Source organism: Lissotriton vulgaris, chromosome 6 (genome assembly GCF_964263255.1).
Source record: "Lissotriton vulgaris chromosome 6, aLisVul1.2, whole genome shotgun sequence".
Taxonomy (NCBI): Eukaryota; Metazoa; Chordata; class Amphibia; order Caudata; family Salamandridae; genus Lissotriton; species Lissotriton vulgaris.
In genome coordinates, this window is record NC_141694.1 from 701,993,057 (window position 1) to 702,011,910 (window position 18,854).

The following is an 18,854-nucleotide window of genomic DNA, read 5'->3' on the forward strand; positions in this document are numbered from 1 at the left end:
GATAGTGGAGGGATAGAAGAGGGAAAAGGTATGCATTTGTATAGAGCTTGCTACCCGTGCAGAGGTACTGAAGCGCATTTTCAGCGAGTAGCACGCTACTCTGGAACCCATAAAGGATTAGTGGTGAATTAGTATAATAAAATATGAAGTCATTTGAGGGGTGGATATGTTAATCTGTTATTTGGATCGAGAAGGATAGTGGGGAGATAATCAATCAATCAATCAATCAAAGCATTTATATAGCGCGCTACTCACCCAGAGGGTCTCAAGGCGCTTGGGCGGTCCTCTACTGCTCGAACAGCCAGGTCTTGAGTTGCTTCCTGAAGGAGAGGTGGTCTTGGTTCAGGCGGAGGTGGATGGGGAGGGAGTTCCACGTCTTGGCAGCCAGGTAGGAGAAGGATCTTCCTCCTGTTGTGGCTCTTCGGATGCGAGGAACGGCGGCGAGGGCGTGGGTGGTCGATCGGAGTTGGCGAGTGGGAGTGTAGAAGGTCAGGCGGTCGTTGAGGTATCTGGGGCCTTGGTTGTGGAGAGCTTTGTGTGCATGGGTGAGGAGTCGGAACGTGATCCTCTTGCTGACGGGGAGCCAGTGCAGGTCTCTCAGGTGTCCGGAGATGTGGCTGTGTCGGGGGATGTCCATGATGAGTCGTGCTGAGGCGTTCTGAATGCGCTGGAGTCTTTTCTGGAGTTTGGCTGTGGTTCTGGCGTAAAGGGTGTTCCCGTAGTCCAGTCGGCTGGTGACAAGGGCCTGGGTGACCGTCTTCCTGGTTTCGTTGGGGATCCAAGGAAGATCTTCCGGAGCATGCGTAGGATGTTGAAGCATGATGAGGAGACAGCGTTGACTTGTCCGGTCATCGAGAGGGAGGAGTCCAGGATGAAGCCCAGGTTTCGTGCGTGGTTCGTTGGTTTGGGTGCGCTGCCGAGGGCAGGGGGCCACCAGGAGTCATCCCAGGTGGAGGGTGATGATCCCAGGATGAGGACTTCCGTCTTATCTGAGTTCAGTTTCAGGCGGCTGTTCATCATCCACTCGGCTACGTCTTTCATCCCTTCGTGTAGGTTGGTTCTGGCGGTGGCGGGGTCGTTGGTGAGGGAGAGGATCAGCTGGGTGTTGTCGGCGTAGGAGATGATGTTGAGGTTGTGTTGGCATGCGATGGCCGCGAGGGGGCTCATGTAGATGTTGAACAGTGTGGGGCTGACTGAAGATCCTTGTGGTACGCCGCAGATGACTTCGGTGGCCTTGGATCTGAGCGGAGGGAGGCGGACTCTCTGGGTTCTTCCGGCGAGGAACAAGATGATCCACTCCAGTGCCTTTTCCTGGATTCCGATGTTATGCAGGCGCTGTACTAGGGTACGGTGGCAGACCGTGTCGAACGCTGCGGAGAGGTCCAGGAGGATGAGGGCCGCCGTTTCCCCGTTGTCAAGCAGGGCTCGGATGTCGTCGGTGGCTGCGATTAGGGCGGTCTCGGTGCTATGGTTGGCCCGGAAGCCGGACTGTGAGTGGTCGAGGGATCCATTCGTCTCGAGGAAGGCGGCCAGCTGTCTTTTGACTGTCTTCTTGATGACTTTGGCCGGAAAAGGAAGGAGCGAGATGGGAAAAGGTTTTCATTTATATAGCCCTTGCTACTCCTGAACTGTTGAAGCGTTTTTTGGTGAGTAGCAGGCTACTCCGAAAATCCAAACAGGATTAGTGGGAATTAGTATAGGGAAATATGTAATAGCACCTATACTCCTCCCCGCCGGACCGCATATTCGGTCCGGCGGGGAGGAGTATAGGAGCTATTACGCTATTACGCAGCGCCCCTTCAAATGAAGATTGTTTCATAGGGAGAATGGTATGGGTTTTGGGATGAATGAGAGTGTGGAGGTAGATGATATATTGAGATACGTATAGGGTGAGAAATAGGGTAGAGCACTTGAAAGAGTAGAAGAATGAGGTTTGAGATGAGTCAAATTGACGTAGAGGCCATATTGATGGCGGTATAGGATGAGAAATAGGGTAGTGCGTTGGATATGCGGAATTAGAAGAAAAGTAATAAATATATATATATATAAGTACATGGAAAGTATATATATGCATAAAGGCGGTAGTATATGTAGATTAAAGATGCATTTAATAAACTCCGGCTTTCAAGTGTTGTACTTCAAGTTAATTAATTTGTTTTTATTTTTTGTAATTTAATAGTGAAGCAATTGTAGATAAATAGTTATGATAAAAAATGTCTTATTTATGTAGTCAAGTATATACATGTGAAAAACAGAGAGTAATGTAACTATAAGTAATATGTACATTTGTTAAGCAGAATAAACGAATATCATTTTTTTTAAAAACAATTATTATACACGTTTATACAAAGCAATACACATATGTGGGTACAAATCTATAGTCCAAATAAATGCTTATATACAGAGGGATATGGTGTATATTTCTGTTTGCATGTGGTGGTTATGTGGGAAAGAGACAATTCTGGAGTAGTTTTCAGAAGATAAGGTGGTTATCCCTGTGTGCCTGTCAACTTTGTGCCATTCACTTTTGTGCTTTTTCTCTCACTTTTAGACTTTTACACCACATGTCAGGCCATCTCCACCCCAATTATGCGGACCATCCACTCAGTGGCCCCAATGGATCCATGTCCCCATCACGTCTACAACCTGGGAACACCACCAATTAGCACTGCCCTCACCCACGTCATCAACACCTCCATAATGTCCGTCATATTCCCAGATGACTGGAAACATGCAAAATTCAACATCCTCCTCAAGAAACCATCAGCTGGCCCAAACTAACTAAGCAAATTCCAACCCATCTCCCTGCTCCCCTACCTAGCCAAGGTGACTGAGAAGGCCATCAACAAGCATCTCTAAACCCACTTCAAGGTCCACCACCGGTTGGACAACACTCAATCAGATTTGAGAAAGTAACATCAGCATCGAAACAGACTCAGCACAGCCACCGGCAACATCTGGAGCATCTTGGACCAAGGAGAAACAGCAGCTCTCATTCTGCTCAACCTCTCAGAGGCTTTCAACACTCTCCCACAAATCTCTCAGAAGACTCCACATGATTGGCCTCCAAGGATCCAAACTCATCTGGATCTGCTACTTCCTTTTTGGAAGATCCCAAAGGGTCAGATTGGCACCCTTCATGTCAGAGACCAAGAACCTGATCTGTGGAGTCTCCCGGGGATCATCTCTCTGCCCTACCCTGCTCAACGTTTACATGACACGGTTCATCAACATCCTCAGAACTCAAGACATCACCATCATCTCCTATGCAGACAACACCAAGCTCACTCTCTCCCTGGTGGAAAAGACAACCACCACCAAAACCAACTCCATCAACCGCATGACCATGGTAGCGGAGTGGATAACAACCAACCACTTGAAGCTCAATTTTGACAACACCAAAGTATTGTCTTCAGAAATAAGCCCTTCCAAAAGTGGCTGGAGGAGCTAGGACCAACAACTAGTGACCATACAAGAAATATGGGGATCATCCTAGACAAGAAGCTCAACAAGCTGGCACAAGTCAATGCTGGGAACACCTCATGCCTCCCATCCTACGCATGCTATGAAAGATCTTCAAGTGACTGCCACAGAACACTAGGCGGACTGCCACACAAGCATTCATCACAGGCAGGCTCGACTACTGCAACTCACCCTCAGCAGGAACCGGAAGAGGGTCTGAGCTGAGTCCTAATCCAGTGCCATTAATAGCAGGCATTGCCAGGTCCATGACAATGTGGATAGAGGGGCAAAAGCCTTTTCAGCCTGGCTGTGTTCTGCAGCTGATTCTGTTGCTCCCTTATGGGAATAGAAACTTTGGGGAAAAGTGCAGATTGTCCCTAGGTTTACAGAGCGTCTAAGGCTTCTTGGACAGGCTTGCCACCATCAGGAACTCGCCTGGAGGAAACTATGGGGAGCAGGAGAGGTCTTTATATAAGACAGCCCTCAGAGATTACAAACTTGCCATTGTAGAAGAAAAAAGGCTCTACTGTAATAACAAATTTATCAGCTATCTTCACCCCTGGCCCGTTCAGAAATAGATGGTTCATAAGAACTCTGCAACAAGGTAGCAGACTTCCTTCAACATACAATTTTAAATATCTAATGGAGCTTGATGCCCCTAATACAGTGGAGGAAGGTCACCTGAGTTTTAGCAGGGATGAAGTCCGTCAGATTCCATGGAGGATAAGGAGAAGCACGGGTGGATACCTCAGGTTTACAAATTAAACAAGAATCTGCTCCAACTACAGGGAGGAGTTACAATCAGGAGTCAAACAGAATAAGAGAAGGAAACTGACACTCTATTACCCCAGCGGGGTCTCATAAACGTAGTAATGTTTCCTCTGCCCTCTTTTCCTTAGGGCCGCTCCCACCCATTTGTATTCTTTCTACCTAAAAGTAATTCTCACTTGCACTACAAAATAACAATCTAATATTCTAATAACCACCTGAGGATTTTACGTAATAATCACTTTCATCACTTTTAACATATTTTTCTGTTATTTTAATATCATCTGATTATAGTTTGGTTGAATGAATTGCACCTGTTGTGTGCAGCAAAAACTCAATTGACAATTGCCAATGTTAAAACCCAAAATAATCACAGTTTTAGACAAAAGGTGTACACATTTATAGCAAGAAAATAATTACCTGAAATTCATCAAAGCACAAAAGGCAGGCTTCCTCGCTAATTTCTTCAGCTATCGGTGCTATTGGGTCATACGATTTGGCCATAAATCCTGCTTTCCTCTTCGGCAAGGTCTGCTTCAGACGATGTATTCCTGAAAATGTGAAGGAGAAAATACATACCTTAATTGAAGTAAGAAAAAAATTAGTTTGGCCCAACCCTACACTAAACGTATGGAAAGGTGAGTCAAAAGAACAAGCATTGTGCCATAAATACAACCATAAAAACAAACGAAATACGTCAAATTTCTTTTGACACCCTTGTTGGGGGGAAAGTCTTTGCAATGTGATTTTTACATTGCAGTGCCTTCCCCACCCATTTGTTACCGCGTATTCATTTAGCACGTATACGCCTTTACCACGCATTTAAGGTAAGTCTGGAAAGTTAGGGAGGGATCTCCCCAAAAAGATAAAAAATAATTTCATGCAGATATAATTAAAGCCGTCAATCCTGTTACTTTGGAGGTTGAATATAGTCTGCGTATTAAGTTTCAGTATAAATTACAATGGTTATATTGGTTAGAATTATGTTTTACTACTCAATTCATGATGTATATTTATATATTACAAACATGTGTCTAGAATATAATAGCAAATTTAGTTGTTGGATTTAATATCAAGGTTGTACAGCCCCGACTTGGGATTACGCACACTGAGATTGTAGACAACAATTGTTAAACAGTCTGTTCACTATGTTTATAACATAACATCATTGGTAGGCGGTGGTATTTATGAAGGACGGAAATGCATTGTAATCCTGTGATCAAGGTAACGGCTGTTACCGAAACGCGTAATGTCTACTAAAGTGTGAAATAAAGAATTGCGTACCAAAAAGTGGAGTTTGTTCCCTACTACTGCGATCGCACTGAGGATGAAGTAAAGGAGGGGCCCCAAGTTTTGGAAAACCGAATCCAGAAATGTTAAAAGAATAGGCTGAAAATAACCTTATGGCTTCTATGAATTTAGTCCCCATTTTAATCAAATAGATGTAGAAGCCCTCATACAAGAGATTGAAAAAATAAATCAGGAGCTGGCTAAAAGTGATTCACAAGACTACATTATTAAAACAAAAAAAGGAAATTCAAGAGAGAATAAAAAAGCAGGACGACAAAATAAAATTCCGGAAAGCTCATACATTTGCAAGAGATAAAATTGATTATGAGCATGGTCAAATTTTTACGTTTGCGAGTAAATATGATAATGTCAAGCGAATACGAATGAACAACATGTCCAAAACTACAGACATAAGAAAAGCAACGGAGGAGGTCACTGAAGAAACAACATCAAATTCAGACCTAAACTCTGCCATTAGTGACACCAGTTCTGAGGGAAGCTCGACCTTTATCAACATGCAAGATTCGCTGAGCAAATTGAGCACGGCAGAAGAAATTGATTTTTTAGCATTCGACAGAAGACAGACACTAAGGCCGTGGAACCTGAAAAAAACAGCAGAAAACACAGGAACAAGTGAAGGAGAGCAAGGAAAAAACTCAGAAAATGGAAGAAACAAGAAACGGCAATGGCGCAAGAAGCGGGGCAACAAAACACAGCAGTGAACCTTTCTGAAACAATTTTGAGTAAAGCAGAAACACAACTGTTAGCATTAGGTTTATCATTTTGTCCTGAGACACGCTTTGATTGTGCCAGTACAAGGTTTGATGTATTTCAGTTCATCAGAAAACTAAAACTGAAAAAATTCTTTAGTAATAAAGAAGGCAATAATCAACCCACCATAATAGAAAGCAACAACACATCCAATAACAACCTTCAAGCATCTGATGCTTCTACAATTTTAACGCTTTACAGATTGAGTAAAGGAACCCATGATGACATACAAAAACAATCTGAATTTGAGGCTGAGTCCACACAAGTGCAATAGGAATAACTCCATTTGATTAAAACCAGTGCAGGAAAAAGTCTGTTTAGGCAAAAATCCACTTTTCTGCCTATGATGCCTAAGGATGCCCTTGATATTTTCCATGACAGAGTAACAGAAGATCGCAAACATCTTAATAAAATGTAAAGTAAAACGTAATAGAGGAAAAATCAGATACCGGGATTTGCAATATAACCAGCTAATGCGCAAGTTAAAAAAGAACAATGAATTGGTAATAAACAAGTCTGACAAAGGCGGCAATGTCATAATCTGTCAGAAAAAGGATTATATACAGGAAGCACACCATCAACTTAATAATGCAGATTGTTATGAAAAAACTGTAATGAGAAATACAATCAAGCAAAGGAGCTTCTCAGAAAGGGCCTCTTGCAATGGAAAAGAAAAGGCCTTATTTCCAAGGATGAATTCAATTGTATGCACAATGAATGGCCAGTGGTACCAACTATGTATTTTATCCCTACAATACACAAAGAACGTGTACCTGTTCCAGGCCGACCAATAATTTCAGCTATTAGAGGTATCAGTGAGAACATTGCACGATATATTGATTATTTCCTTCAAGATCAAGTTAAAAATCTGCCTACTTAAATCAAGGACACTGGAGACTTTATCTAAACTCAAAAACATCACATGGACAGAGGGGATGCTGCTTATAACTCTGGACATAGAGTCTCATTATACAAGTATTGATCATGAAGTGGGTCTAGCAGCAGTCAAACACTTTCTGAATACAAGACCTCTAATGAATTACAACCATAATGTCATGTTAATTTAATTAATCAGATGCTGTTTGTTTAACAATTTCTTTGTGTTTGGCAGGGTACTTTACAGACAAAAACGTGGAGTGGCGATGGGAGCCTGCTTTTCCTCCAGCTATGCCTGTTTGCATGTGGGCTGGTGGGAGGAGCAGGTTCTCAGAGTTACCATTGCCACACAATATAATGCCCATGTGGTGTATTGGCTTAGATTCATTGATGATATTTTTATAATTTGGAGAGCGAGTGAGCTCAGTGCTGCTAATTTTATAAGGGATATTAATAACAACTATGTGAATCTTAAGTTTACATCAAATGTGAGTAGTCAGACAGTAGAATTCCTTGATGTAAAAGTATATATTTCGTAAATGAAGATTAAGACAACTTTGCATAGGAAAAACACGGCAGGTAACACCACATTGCATGCACAGAGTGCTCATCCTAAACATCTAATAGCCAGTATCCCCTTTGGGGAATAGCTAAGATTAAAAATAATTTGCAGTGCAGAAGGAGAACTTGCTAAAAGCATAGAGGAAGCCATAGTGAGGTTCAAAGCGAGGGGATATACTAATAGAGTCCTGACAGAAGCGGCCAACAAAGCCAAAATTATAATGAGGAAATCCCTGCTACTTCAGTACAGTGAAGGAAGCACTAAAAGCCACAACAACAGTATCAGAATTAAGAGAAGATAATAACATGGCTAGGCTTATAACTAAATTTAGTGGCCAACAAAGACAGATGAAAGCCATTATCAAGAAAAACTGGCCCATTATATTGAATGATTCTGTCTTGGTCCAAAGACTACCTGCAGCTCCGTTTATCACATTTAGAAGGGCGATTTCTATGAGAACACAGCTAGTGAAAGCCAGCCCTGAATTAAGTCTGATTACTTCATGGCTTAAACCACGAAATAGTTTTCTTAAGTGCTCGTCTTGTAGAACCTGTAAATTTGGTGTCAACACCACACATTATGAGACAACTTTTGACACTGATAAGGTAGCCATTAGAGACTACTTCAATTATAGAACGGACTTGGCTGTGTATGTTCTCACGTGCAGTTATGGCTTAAAATATGTGGGCAGCACTAAGCTGCAAGTGCATGTGAGAATTCGAAAGCACTTGAGGGCTATTGTTAATAGCAATGTGACATATCCTGTGGCCAGACATTTCAAAGCTGTACATAATAACAAACTTGAATATCTGAATTACTTTGTGGCTGATTCAGTCCCTACTCTGAGACAAGGAGGTAATAGAGAGAAGCTGCTGTGCCACCTCCAGACTTGTTTGATATTAGAGCTGGACAGTAAGACTCCTAACGGGCTAAACAACAATGAAGATTTGCATAATTATTTATAATAGTAATTCACTTCACTGTACCTCTATCCAGTATTTGAGATATTTACCTAGTGTTTTTGATACTTATACAAGTTACTCTATATTTATCCAGCCGTGTATTTTAGCTTAATTTATAAAACACAAACAAAATTTAATAAAATAAAAAACTTTTGTTTTTTCAATAAAAAATATAAAATAAATATTAAAAATCCACTGCAGCGTGACACACAGGTTTGCATTATTTTTGCACATTAGCACTTTCATAGTTAACTTGCACTTTAAGATTTAACAAGCACATTAGCACTTTTTTTGTCAAATATTATGTTTAAAATGTATATTGCTGCTATAAGCCAAGTTCAAGTGATATTTCTTTTCAATAGGCATATGTAGTTTGTTTTATTATTATATGAAATAAGCATATCAAAGTATGTTGGTCAACATATTCATGCAGATATAATTAAAGCAGTCAATCCTGGTACAATGGAGATTGAATATAGTCTGCGTATTAAGTTTCAGTATAAATTATAGAGGTTAAAAATGATGTTTTAACTCAATTCTTCATGTGAACTTTTAATATATATTTATTAATTTATGTATATATTTATATATTACAAACATGTGCCTAGAATATAATAGCACATTTTTTTTGTTGAATCTAATATCAAGGTTGTACAGCCCCCACTTGGGATTATGCACACTAAGATCGTATACAGCAATTGTTAAACAGTCTGTTCACTATGTTTATAACACAACATCACTGGTAGGCGGTGAAAGACACCGGTATTTATGAAAGATGGAAATGCATTGTAATCATTTGATCAAGGTAACGGTTGTTACCGAAATGCGTAATGACTACTAAAGCGTGAAATGAAGAATTGTGTACCTAAAAGTGGAGTTTGTGCACTGCGATTGCGATCGCACTGAGTAGGAAGTAAAGGAGGGACGCTGGTTGGTGTTCTCGATATATATATGAACAAGACGTTTGTGACCGTCGAAACGCGTCAATCTGAGCACTAAAAGAAAATAAAATTGTTTCTGAAGCAAGACCCCACGGAGTCAGCGCCTGTTTTCTCAATACAGATTGACAGGATTGGAGAGAATATATATATATATATATAACCTACTGGCGATAGCCAGTAGGTATATATAGTTAGGATTAGCTACCATAGGAAATCCGCAACATTCTATTGGGAATAACTTTGGCGCAGGTTGAGGAATTTGCGTGTAATTTTCCAAAATTTTGGCCAGCTCCGCTCCGCTCCTTCCCTGAAAGTTTCGGGGGGATTCGTGAAGTGGGGGCTGAGAAAAATGGGGGGTCCCAAAACGTGTTTTCCCCATGTTAATTTCCATAGGACGGTCTGACAAGTCTACAGCCCGAACCGCTGAACGGAAGAACACCAAACTTTGCAAAATTGTAGGGACTGGTACGCAGATGTGCCTTTGCTATGTTTGGTGAAAATTGCTCCAGTGGTTTTTATGAAAATTAACTTCAAAAACACATATATATCTGGGCGGAGCCTAACCACACATCTGATCTGATTGGCTGTCAGCATTTCATCCAAGAAGTGTTGGCAGCCATCTTGGGACCAATATACATGATAGCACCTCATTAAAAAGCATTGTAGTTAATAGAGGGTTTTAGGACTTTAGTTACATTATAAATCCTTTGTTGATGGTACCATACTCATTTTAGGAATTGTGGTGTGTTCTAAGGTGATTTTACCATGTGAAAAAGCCTTCTGCTGTGATATCATGAATCATGTTTAAAAGAAAACTATTATCTCATGCTTTTCCCACAGTGGTTTGGAAGGGGATCTATAAGCTAAACTGAAAGCATATTTTCTGTAAATTCACATTATCTTTCTCAGTCATGTGAGAATGAAGTCTGACATTCTCAGTAAACATGTACATCCAACAAGGACAGAGACTGTCAGTTGATTCCTTTGTGTTCTACTGCAGCCTCCTAGAGTGTTCTAAAGAACAACTAGAGCGCTAACAGTCCTACTTATTACAAAGGTATAGCACACCTGAATCCATCTTGATTGGAATAAAGTGGTAACTCTTAAAACATTTAATTTAAAAAGGAACAACATGAGGGGGTATATTTTGCCATAGAAAGTATTATTAGTGCTGCAGAAAGAAAACCTAGGGCACATTTTGAGTGACTTCTCAAATCCTCTTCTATTTCATTAAAACATTCTGACATGCAGTCTCCCAAGATGGCCACCAGAGACAAAAGAGCCCAAATGTATCCCAAATATCACCCAGATGTAGCTCAAATATAGCCCAATGACAGAATGCTCCAGAGTGTTCTAAAGAACAACTAGAGCGCTAACAGTCCTACTTATTACAAAGGTATGGCACACCTGAAGCCATCTTGATTGGAATAAAGTGGTAACTCTTAAAACATTTAATTTTAAAAGGAACAAAATGAGGGGGTATATTTTGCCATAGAAAGTATGATTAGTGCTGCAGAAAGAAAAATTAGGGCACATTTTGAGTGACTTCTCAAATCCTCTTCAATTTCATTAAAGAATTCTGACATGCAGTCTCCCAAGATGGCCACCAGAGACAAAAGAGCCTAAATGTAGCCCAAATATCACCCAGATGTAGCCCAAGTATAGCCCAATGACAGAATGTCCCAGAGTGTTCTAAAGAACAACTAGAGCGCTAACAGTCTTACTTATGACAAAAGTATGGCACACCAGAAGCCATCTTGATTGGAATGAAGTGGTAAGTCTGAAAACATTTAATTTAAAAAGGAACGAAATGAGGGGGTTCATTTTGCCATAGAAAGTATGATTAGTGCTTCAGAAAGAAAAATTAGGGCACATTTTGAGTGACTTCTCGAATCCTCTTCTATTTCATAAAAAAATTCTGACATGTAGACTGAAACATGCACTTTGAATAGCAGCAGCAGACTTCCCTGGTGAGCAGTAGTGTTTTTTAAACTTTCATGTAAATAACATGCATATGTATGCATATATGTATATGTATGCATGCATTTATATTTGTATTTATATAGATATACAGAATATATATGTGTATATATGTATGTATGTATATATATATATATATATATATACACATACATATATATAAATGCATATGCATATATATATATATATATATATGTATATGTGTGCGTGTAGAGAGAGGTAGAGAGGTATAGGTGTAGAGGTAGAGAGGTAGAGGTAGAGAGGTAGCGGTAGAGAGGTAGAGACTAGTAGAGAGAGAAGTAGAGAGAGGTAGAGAGGTAGAGAGTGAGTAGTAGACAGTAGTAGAGAGCAGTAGAGAGAGTAGCAGAGAGTGAGTAGTAGAGAGTATTAGAGTGAATAGTAGAGTGAGTAGTAGAGAGTAGTAGAGAGTGAGTAGTAGAGAGTAGTAGAGAGTAAGTAGTAGAGTGAGTAGTAGAGAGCAGTAGAGAGTGAGTAGTAGAGAGTAGTAGAGAGTGAGTAGAAGAGAGTGAGTAGTATAGAGTGAGTAGCAGAGAGAGAGAATAGTAGAGAGTAGTAGAGACTGAGTAGTAGAGACTAGTAGAGAGTAGTAGAGAGTGAGTAGTAGAGAGAAGTAGAGAGTGAGTAGTAGAGTGAGTAGTAGAGAGTAGTAGAGAGAGAGTACTAGAGAGTGAGTAGTAGAGAGTAGTAGAGAGTGAGAAGTAGAGAGTGAGTAGTAGAGAGTAGTAGAGAGTGAGTAGTAAAGAGTGAGTAGTAGAGAGTGAGTAGTAGAGAGTAGTAGAGAGTGAGTAGTAGAGAGTAGTAGATAGTGAGTAGTAGGGAGTGAGTAGTAGAGAGAGAGTAGTAGAGAGTAGTAGAGTAGTAGAGAATGAGTAGTAGAGAGTGAGTATTAGAGAGTAGTGGAGTAGGAGAGAGTAAGTAGTAGAGAGTAGTGGAGAATATTCCAAAGTTTGGCACAGCACCACTTGCACAATAGGTCCAATCAAATCATATCACTTAGAGTCCTTATTGAAGCGCTGAATCTTGGTGTATATTCAAATGCTTTTATTTTCCTTAAGTTTATGTACCAAAGCCAGCCGAAACGTTTCGTTCTGTACAAAAGAACTTCTTCAGGGCGTTCTTATTTCCTTCAAGTTATGTCAGTATCCTGTTGTCATATAACTAGATATTTCTTCCAAATGGTAGATGAGACGCAAGTACATTCTTATTCAAAGTGACTAGGTATCAATTTTACCCACACAATTCGGGCAGACTTGAGTCATTTATAGCAGCCTCAAAGTCAGTCTTTCAAAAATTCCAAAGTATAGGACATGATAATCCAAATCCAAATGTTTCTCAAGAAAAGTCATTTTCAATCGTTCGGAATATCGGTGTTTGGGCAGATAGGACCCAGGGACCCCCAGTATGCAAGGGGAATTAGTCCCCCCTCTGCAAACGCGCCAGTGGCCTGCGTTGCAGAGAGGTGTAAAAAGGGACATAGCCTCATTACACCTCTGTGCAATGCAGCTGTCAGGGCCGCTCAGGATGCTCCTCAGGATTGGATTGATGCTATAAGGGGGCCCACCTCTAGATCAACCCAAGTCTGACTGTAAATGTGCCCAGACTGTTAAGGCGATCAAGCGGGGGAAAAGGTGGGTCCGGAGGAGAGCAGCTGGGCACTTGTAACCGTAACCTGTAATTACAGAAACACGGGGTAAGTACCACAGAACCCTAAGCTAGACCATCTACTACTTAACAAAACAATTGTTACCTCACCTGTATATCCCACAGGCGTGCCTTTATGAAGGAAGGATCTAAGGGCGGTCTCTATACCCCCTGGCTGTACTACTGGAAAATAGAATACAGAGAGCATTAGATAACCCCCATGTTCCCTCCCCTCCTTGAACGTGAATATTAGGCCAACAATGAACACCTACCCAGTTATAGGATACAGATAACCTAAAGTAGCCCCATGGAACCAAAAGCAAATAAAGATCTCATTCCTGGTAAACGGTGGTTGAAAACAAAAGAACTTTCTCCTCCGAGGAAATGCTTAGAAGCTTAACCTCAGGGTGTGCAAGACGCAACTACCCCAAGATCTCTCCAACATTCCCTACAATGTGAATAATCCCAAAGTTAGGTAAATAATATATATATGCCCAGCGTATAGCGTCTATACAGATCCTGCTCTGTAGGCGCTTCAACAGTGAGTAATGAGTACTGTAAATGTAAGGCGGCACCTATACCCAGGTGTCCTGCGCAAACCGGAGCAAGACGCTCCCTGTAAGTATGCAACAAACAGTATCCGTAAACACCCTTAGAAAGCAAGTGCCCCACTCGATCAGTAAACCTGTTGCTGGAAAGATAACAGGACCCGGGCGCTTCCTAAGCCCCTCCAGGTAATCCACACTCGAATGGCAGCACTCAAAAACACACCGAGTTGTAGGCGCTTCCTAAGCCCCACCAGGACACTCGAGTGGCAGCACTCCAAAACACACCAAGTTGTAGGCGCTTCCTAAGCCCCACCAGGATATTCCACAACTGGGCTAGGAAAACCCAAAACGAAGTACTCACACGCCGAATGGCGACGTGTTCCTTCGTTGCAAGCTGAACCTTGCCTCCGCCGATAACCAAGGATCCGGAAAGACACGACAGTCACACACGAACCAAACTCCAGCAGGAATAATCGGCAGCGCGTCTTCCGCCAGACTTCCTGATAATCCTTAGACGCGTCGCGTCATAGGAGCGCGCGGCGCGAAGGATCATGGGATATGTAGTTTCCCATTCCGTTTCTCAGGACCGGGCAGGCAGTGATTTACCGGAGGTCGGGGAGGGTGAATCGTGACAGCAGCCCCCTGGCGCATACTGGAGGTTCCAGGTGGGCTAGTTGGCCCCCAGGGACCCTTAGTATGCAAGGGGAATTAGTTCCCCCTCTTCAAACATGCACGGGGCTGCGTTGCAGAGAGGTGCAACAAGGGGCATAGCCTCATTACACCTCTGCAATGCAGCCCCCTGGCGCATACTGGAGGTTCCAGGTGGGCTAGTTGGCCCCCAGGGGCCCCCAGTATGCAAGGGGAATTAGTTCCCCCTCTTCAAACATGCACCGGGGCTGCGTTGCAGAAAGGTGTAAAAAGGGGCGTGGCTTCATTACACCTCTCTGCAATGCAGTCCCCTGGCGCATACTGGAGATTCCTGGTGGTCTTTCAGGTCTTATATAGTTAGGAATTAGCATTAAAAAAACCTTTGAAATTGACTGAAAAAAAATAGGTTTCAGGCCTTATATAGTTAGGAATTAGCATTTAAAAAACCTTGCAAATTCACTGAAAAAAACATGTTTCAGGCCTTATATAGTTAGGAATTAGCATTTAAAAAACCTTTGAAATTCAATGAAAAAACCATAGGTTTCAGGCCTTATATAGTTAGGAATTAGCATTTAAAAAACCTTTAAAATTCACTCAAAAAACTATACGTTTTAGGGGTGTTATAGTTAGCTGGACATTTCACTCATACAAAACCATTGAAATTGCTCCTATATAGTAAGTTGTACTAACTATATTTCGCGCACCCGCAATCCACTGCTGATGATGTCACATATTACATCATTCATGACAAGGTCAGTGACATCACTGATGACATCTCAAATGACATCACTGATGACATCACTGATGACATCATCCACGTGACAATCACATACACCTTTTCATACACTAGTAAAATCTTTTATCACTCTTTGTAAAATACAGAGTATGATATTTGAATCCATTGTTACAGCAATACAAGTATCTAAAAACCCACTCAGTGATTCATAGATGTATACACACATCTAATCACTTACCTGTAGATTCACTCATACATGCTGTCAATGAACCATATAACACTATCAAAAATACTTATACACCTAAATCGACATTACACACCAGCACACATCCTATTCTCATATGAAGTCATCCTACTCATGCAAACAATGGATCATACTTACATATTTACTTAGCTACACACTTATACAAACACAACTTCATCTATTCATTTAGATAGTAAGTCATACTTAGTGAATTATAAAATCATTATTACAAGTATAAAGTTATCCATACAGTCACTCATACAATCATTGAGTCTTATGTATACTTATTTATATACAACAACTGACATATACACTGCCTTTTATGTTTCTAGTTTGTTAGACATGTACCATTGAGAAATATATTTGCTCATCACCACACCCATAAAGATATTCACTCACCCAAACAACTGTTAGAACATGTAGTTTTAACTTCATATATCTAGTGAATCAACTATTCACACATCTTTGGGCAGTCACACACCCCCCACCGAACCACACACACATTCACTCTCCCATACAAATACTCAGTTAACTAATCAATTACTAATACAGACTTTCACATAGCCAGTAACCAACTGGAGAACCTGTTTACACAACAACTGACAAAGTGATACAGATATTCAAAAAGTTTAGTCACTATCCACTATATTTAGTGAGACACTATAAATTGGTCAAGTAAACAGTCAATTACACTGCTACTAAATCCTCCATCCAAATATTTATTTTAATATATCCACTCATTCTTCAATGCAAATTGCTATATATATAATGCATATTTAAATAACGAAGCAAACCACATTCACTGGATGGTGTCATCAGTGATGTCATCAGTGATGTCATTTGAGATGTCATCAGTGATGTCACTGACCTGGTCATGAATGATGTAATATGTGACATCATCAGCAGTGGATTGCGGGTGCGCGAAATATAGTTAGTACAACTAACTATATAGGAGCAATTTCAATCTCAAATGACATCACTGATGACATCTCATTTGACATCACTGATGACATCACTGATGACATCATCCAGTGACTGTGTGTTTCTGTAAAGTTTAAATATGTTTTACATATTGAAGAATGAGTGGGTGTATAAGTGTCTGGATGAAGGATTTAGTAGGTGCGTGACTGACTGTATGAGTGAGTGATTAAATGTGTCTTACTAAATGCATGGGTTAGTGACTAAACTGTCTGAATGTGTGCATCTGTATGTCTGTTGTTGTGTAAGCTGCTGCATGTGTTGATCAGTAGCTATATGAGTGGCTATATGGGTTATTGATTGGTTGCCCAAGTATTTGAATGGGAGACTGAGTGTGTGTGTGTGGGTGGCAGGGAGGTGTGTGACTGTGCATAGATGTGTGAGCAGTTGATTCACTAGGTGTATGAGTTCAAGAGTGCATGTGGAAACAGCTATATGGGCGGTTGACTGTGTGCATGGGTGTGTTGGTGAGTGAATGGATATCTCAGTGCTACATGTGCAAGTAAGTACATATGTAAAACACAGTGCATGTGAGAGTTGGCATATATAAATGCCTATACATGAGAGCCAGTGAATGTGCGAGTGGCTGTATGGATCATTGTGTACTTGTATCAGTGATTGTATAAGAGAGTAAGTATGTGTTAGTATATGTTTGAATAAGTAAGGTGTTGTGTGTATAACTGTATAGTTGAGGAAATGTAAGTGTGATTGATTCTTTGCATGACTGACTAGGTGTGTGAGTAACTCCATGGATGAGGGGCAGTGTGTGAGTGTCTGTATAGGTGCATGAGTGCATATGATAGTGTTGTATTGATGAGTGACTGTATGTATGAGTGATTCTATGGGTGAATGAGTGAATGTGTGTGTAGACCTAGGAATCAGTGAGTGCGTATGTAGTAACTGGTATTGGTGTGTCAATGGTTTCAAGAATGGTAGTATGTATTTAACACTGGGTGTATCAAAGGTTATATTAGAGTGTGAGGAGGTGCGAGGTGCATCGTATTCTCACATGAATGATATCATCAGTGATGTGATCAGTGATGTCAAATGAGATGTCATCAGTGATGTCATCAGTGATGTCATTTGAGATGTCATCAGGGATCTCATCAGTGATGTCACTGACCATGTCATGAATGATGTAATATGTGACATCATCAGCAGTGGATTGCGCATGCGCGAAATATAGTTAGTACAACTAACTATATAGGAGCAATTTCAATGGGTTTTTAAATGCTAAATCCTAACTATATAATGCCTGAAACCTATGGTTTTTTAAGTGAATTTGCAAGGTTTTTAAAATGCTAAATCCTAACTATATAAGGCCTGAAACCTATGGTTTTTTAAGTGAATTTGCAAGGTTTTTTAAATGCTAATTCCTAACTATATAAGTCCTGAAACCTATGTTTTTTTCAGTGAATATATATATATATATATATATATATATATTATTTTTTTTTTTTAAACTTACCTTAGTAATGTGTGGTAATGGCATGTGAGGTAAAAGCATATGCATGCTAAAGATATGCGTTTTAAAGGCATGTATTGTTTTTACTAGCGTTTTAACGTGATACAACCCCATGTTGGCTGTTCCATGGAAAAGGCTGTAGAAGGCTCCTAGGTGGCAGAGTATACAATAGTCTCCTGCACATGCTTAGAGTGTATATACAGTTGACAGTAATGTAAAACAACAGTAGTCTTCTTTAGTTCCGTAGTTTATTTCTTTTTAGTTTCCTTTCTTCTGTGGACGGTGTCTCTAAACAGCCCAATCAATTTCCTGCAATTTTGCCAACACGTATTTCATTGCCTTATAGGGAATAAACCAGCGACTTCTTCAGGGCTAAGAAAATATACAAATAAAAAGGTTACGGTGTGTATAATTATAGTCCGTATGTGGGCACACCCTTGTGAATCGGTGTCATAAGATAAGACATATATACTGTCATTGTGTATTCGTGGAAACCCATGTGTGCATTGTCGAGGGGTTACAGCAGCAGGATACATGGACATTAATGGATTGAAAACAAATTATAATCAGCTTTAAATCTTTTTTGCCCATCTCCTGGCAAAACAGCTTATTTTTTCTTTGTTCTAGAATAGTAGCTAACAGCATTGATGGAGATGAAAGAGAGAAAGGAACAATTTGCCCTCATGTTGCCAAGGCTGTGATTAAAAAGTACGTGCTGTCCTCAAGTTGCTATGGCTATGATTAAATGGTAAGTGCATGTAATATGTTCTCCTATGTCATGGTAAAGAGTGAAGGAATATTAGCAAAATACGATACCTATTGAGTAGTCATATAGATCCCCGCAAACAAGAGAGAATACAGAAACGTCCCGGCATGAATATAAAGAGCTCGAGAACCTGTCGTAGATAAGGCTAATGTTACCAGGGTCTAAAATACCTTAGTTTCGGTGATACTTCCGGCC

The 18,854-nt window shown here is 40.6% G+C and overlaps 1 protein-coding gene across 1 annotated transcript in view; it reads right to left on the bottom strand.

Annotated features, from left to right (window-relative positions):
• Window positions 1-18,854, bottom strand: part of AFG1L (AFG1 like ATPase) — a 685,824-nt gene that overhangs the window by 429,023 nt on the left and 237,947 nt on the right. The window contains exon 5 of the mRNA XM_086926682.1: window positions 4,651-4,781. Coding sequence (XP_086782808.1) covers window positions 4,651-4,781 — 131 coding nt within the window. The remainder of the gene's footprint in view (window positions 1-4,650; window positions 4,782-18,854) is intronic.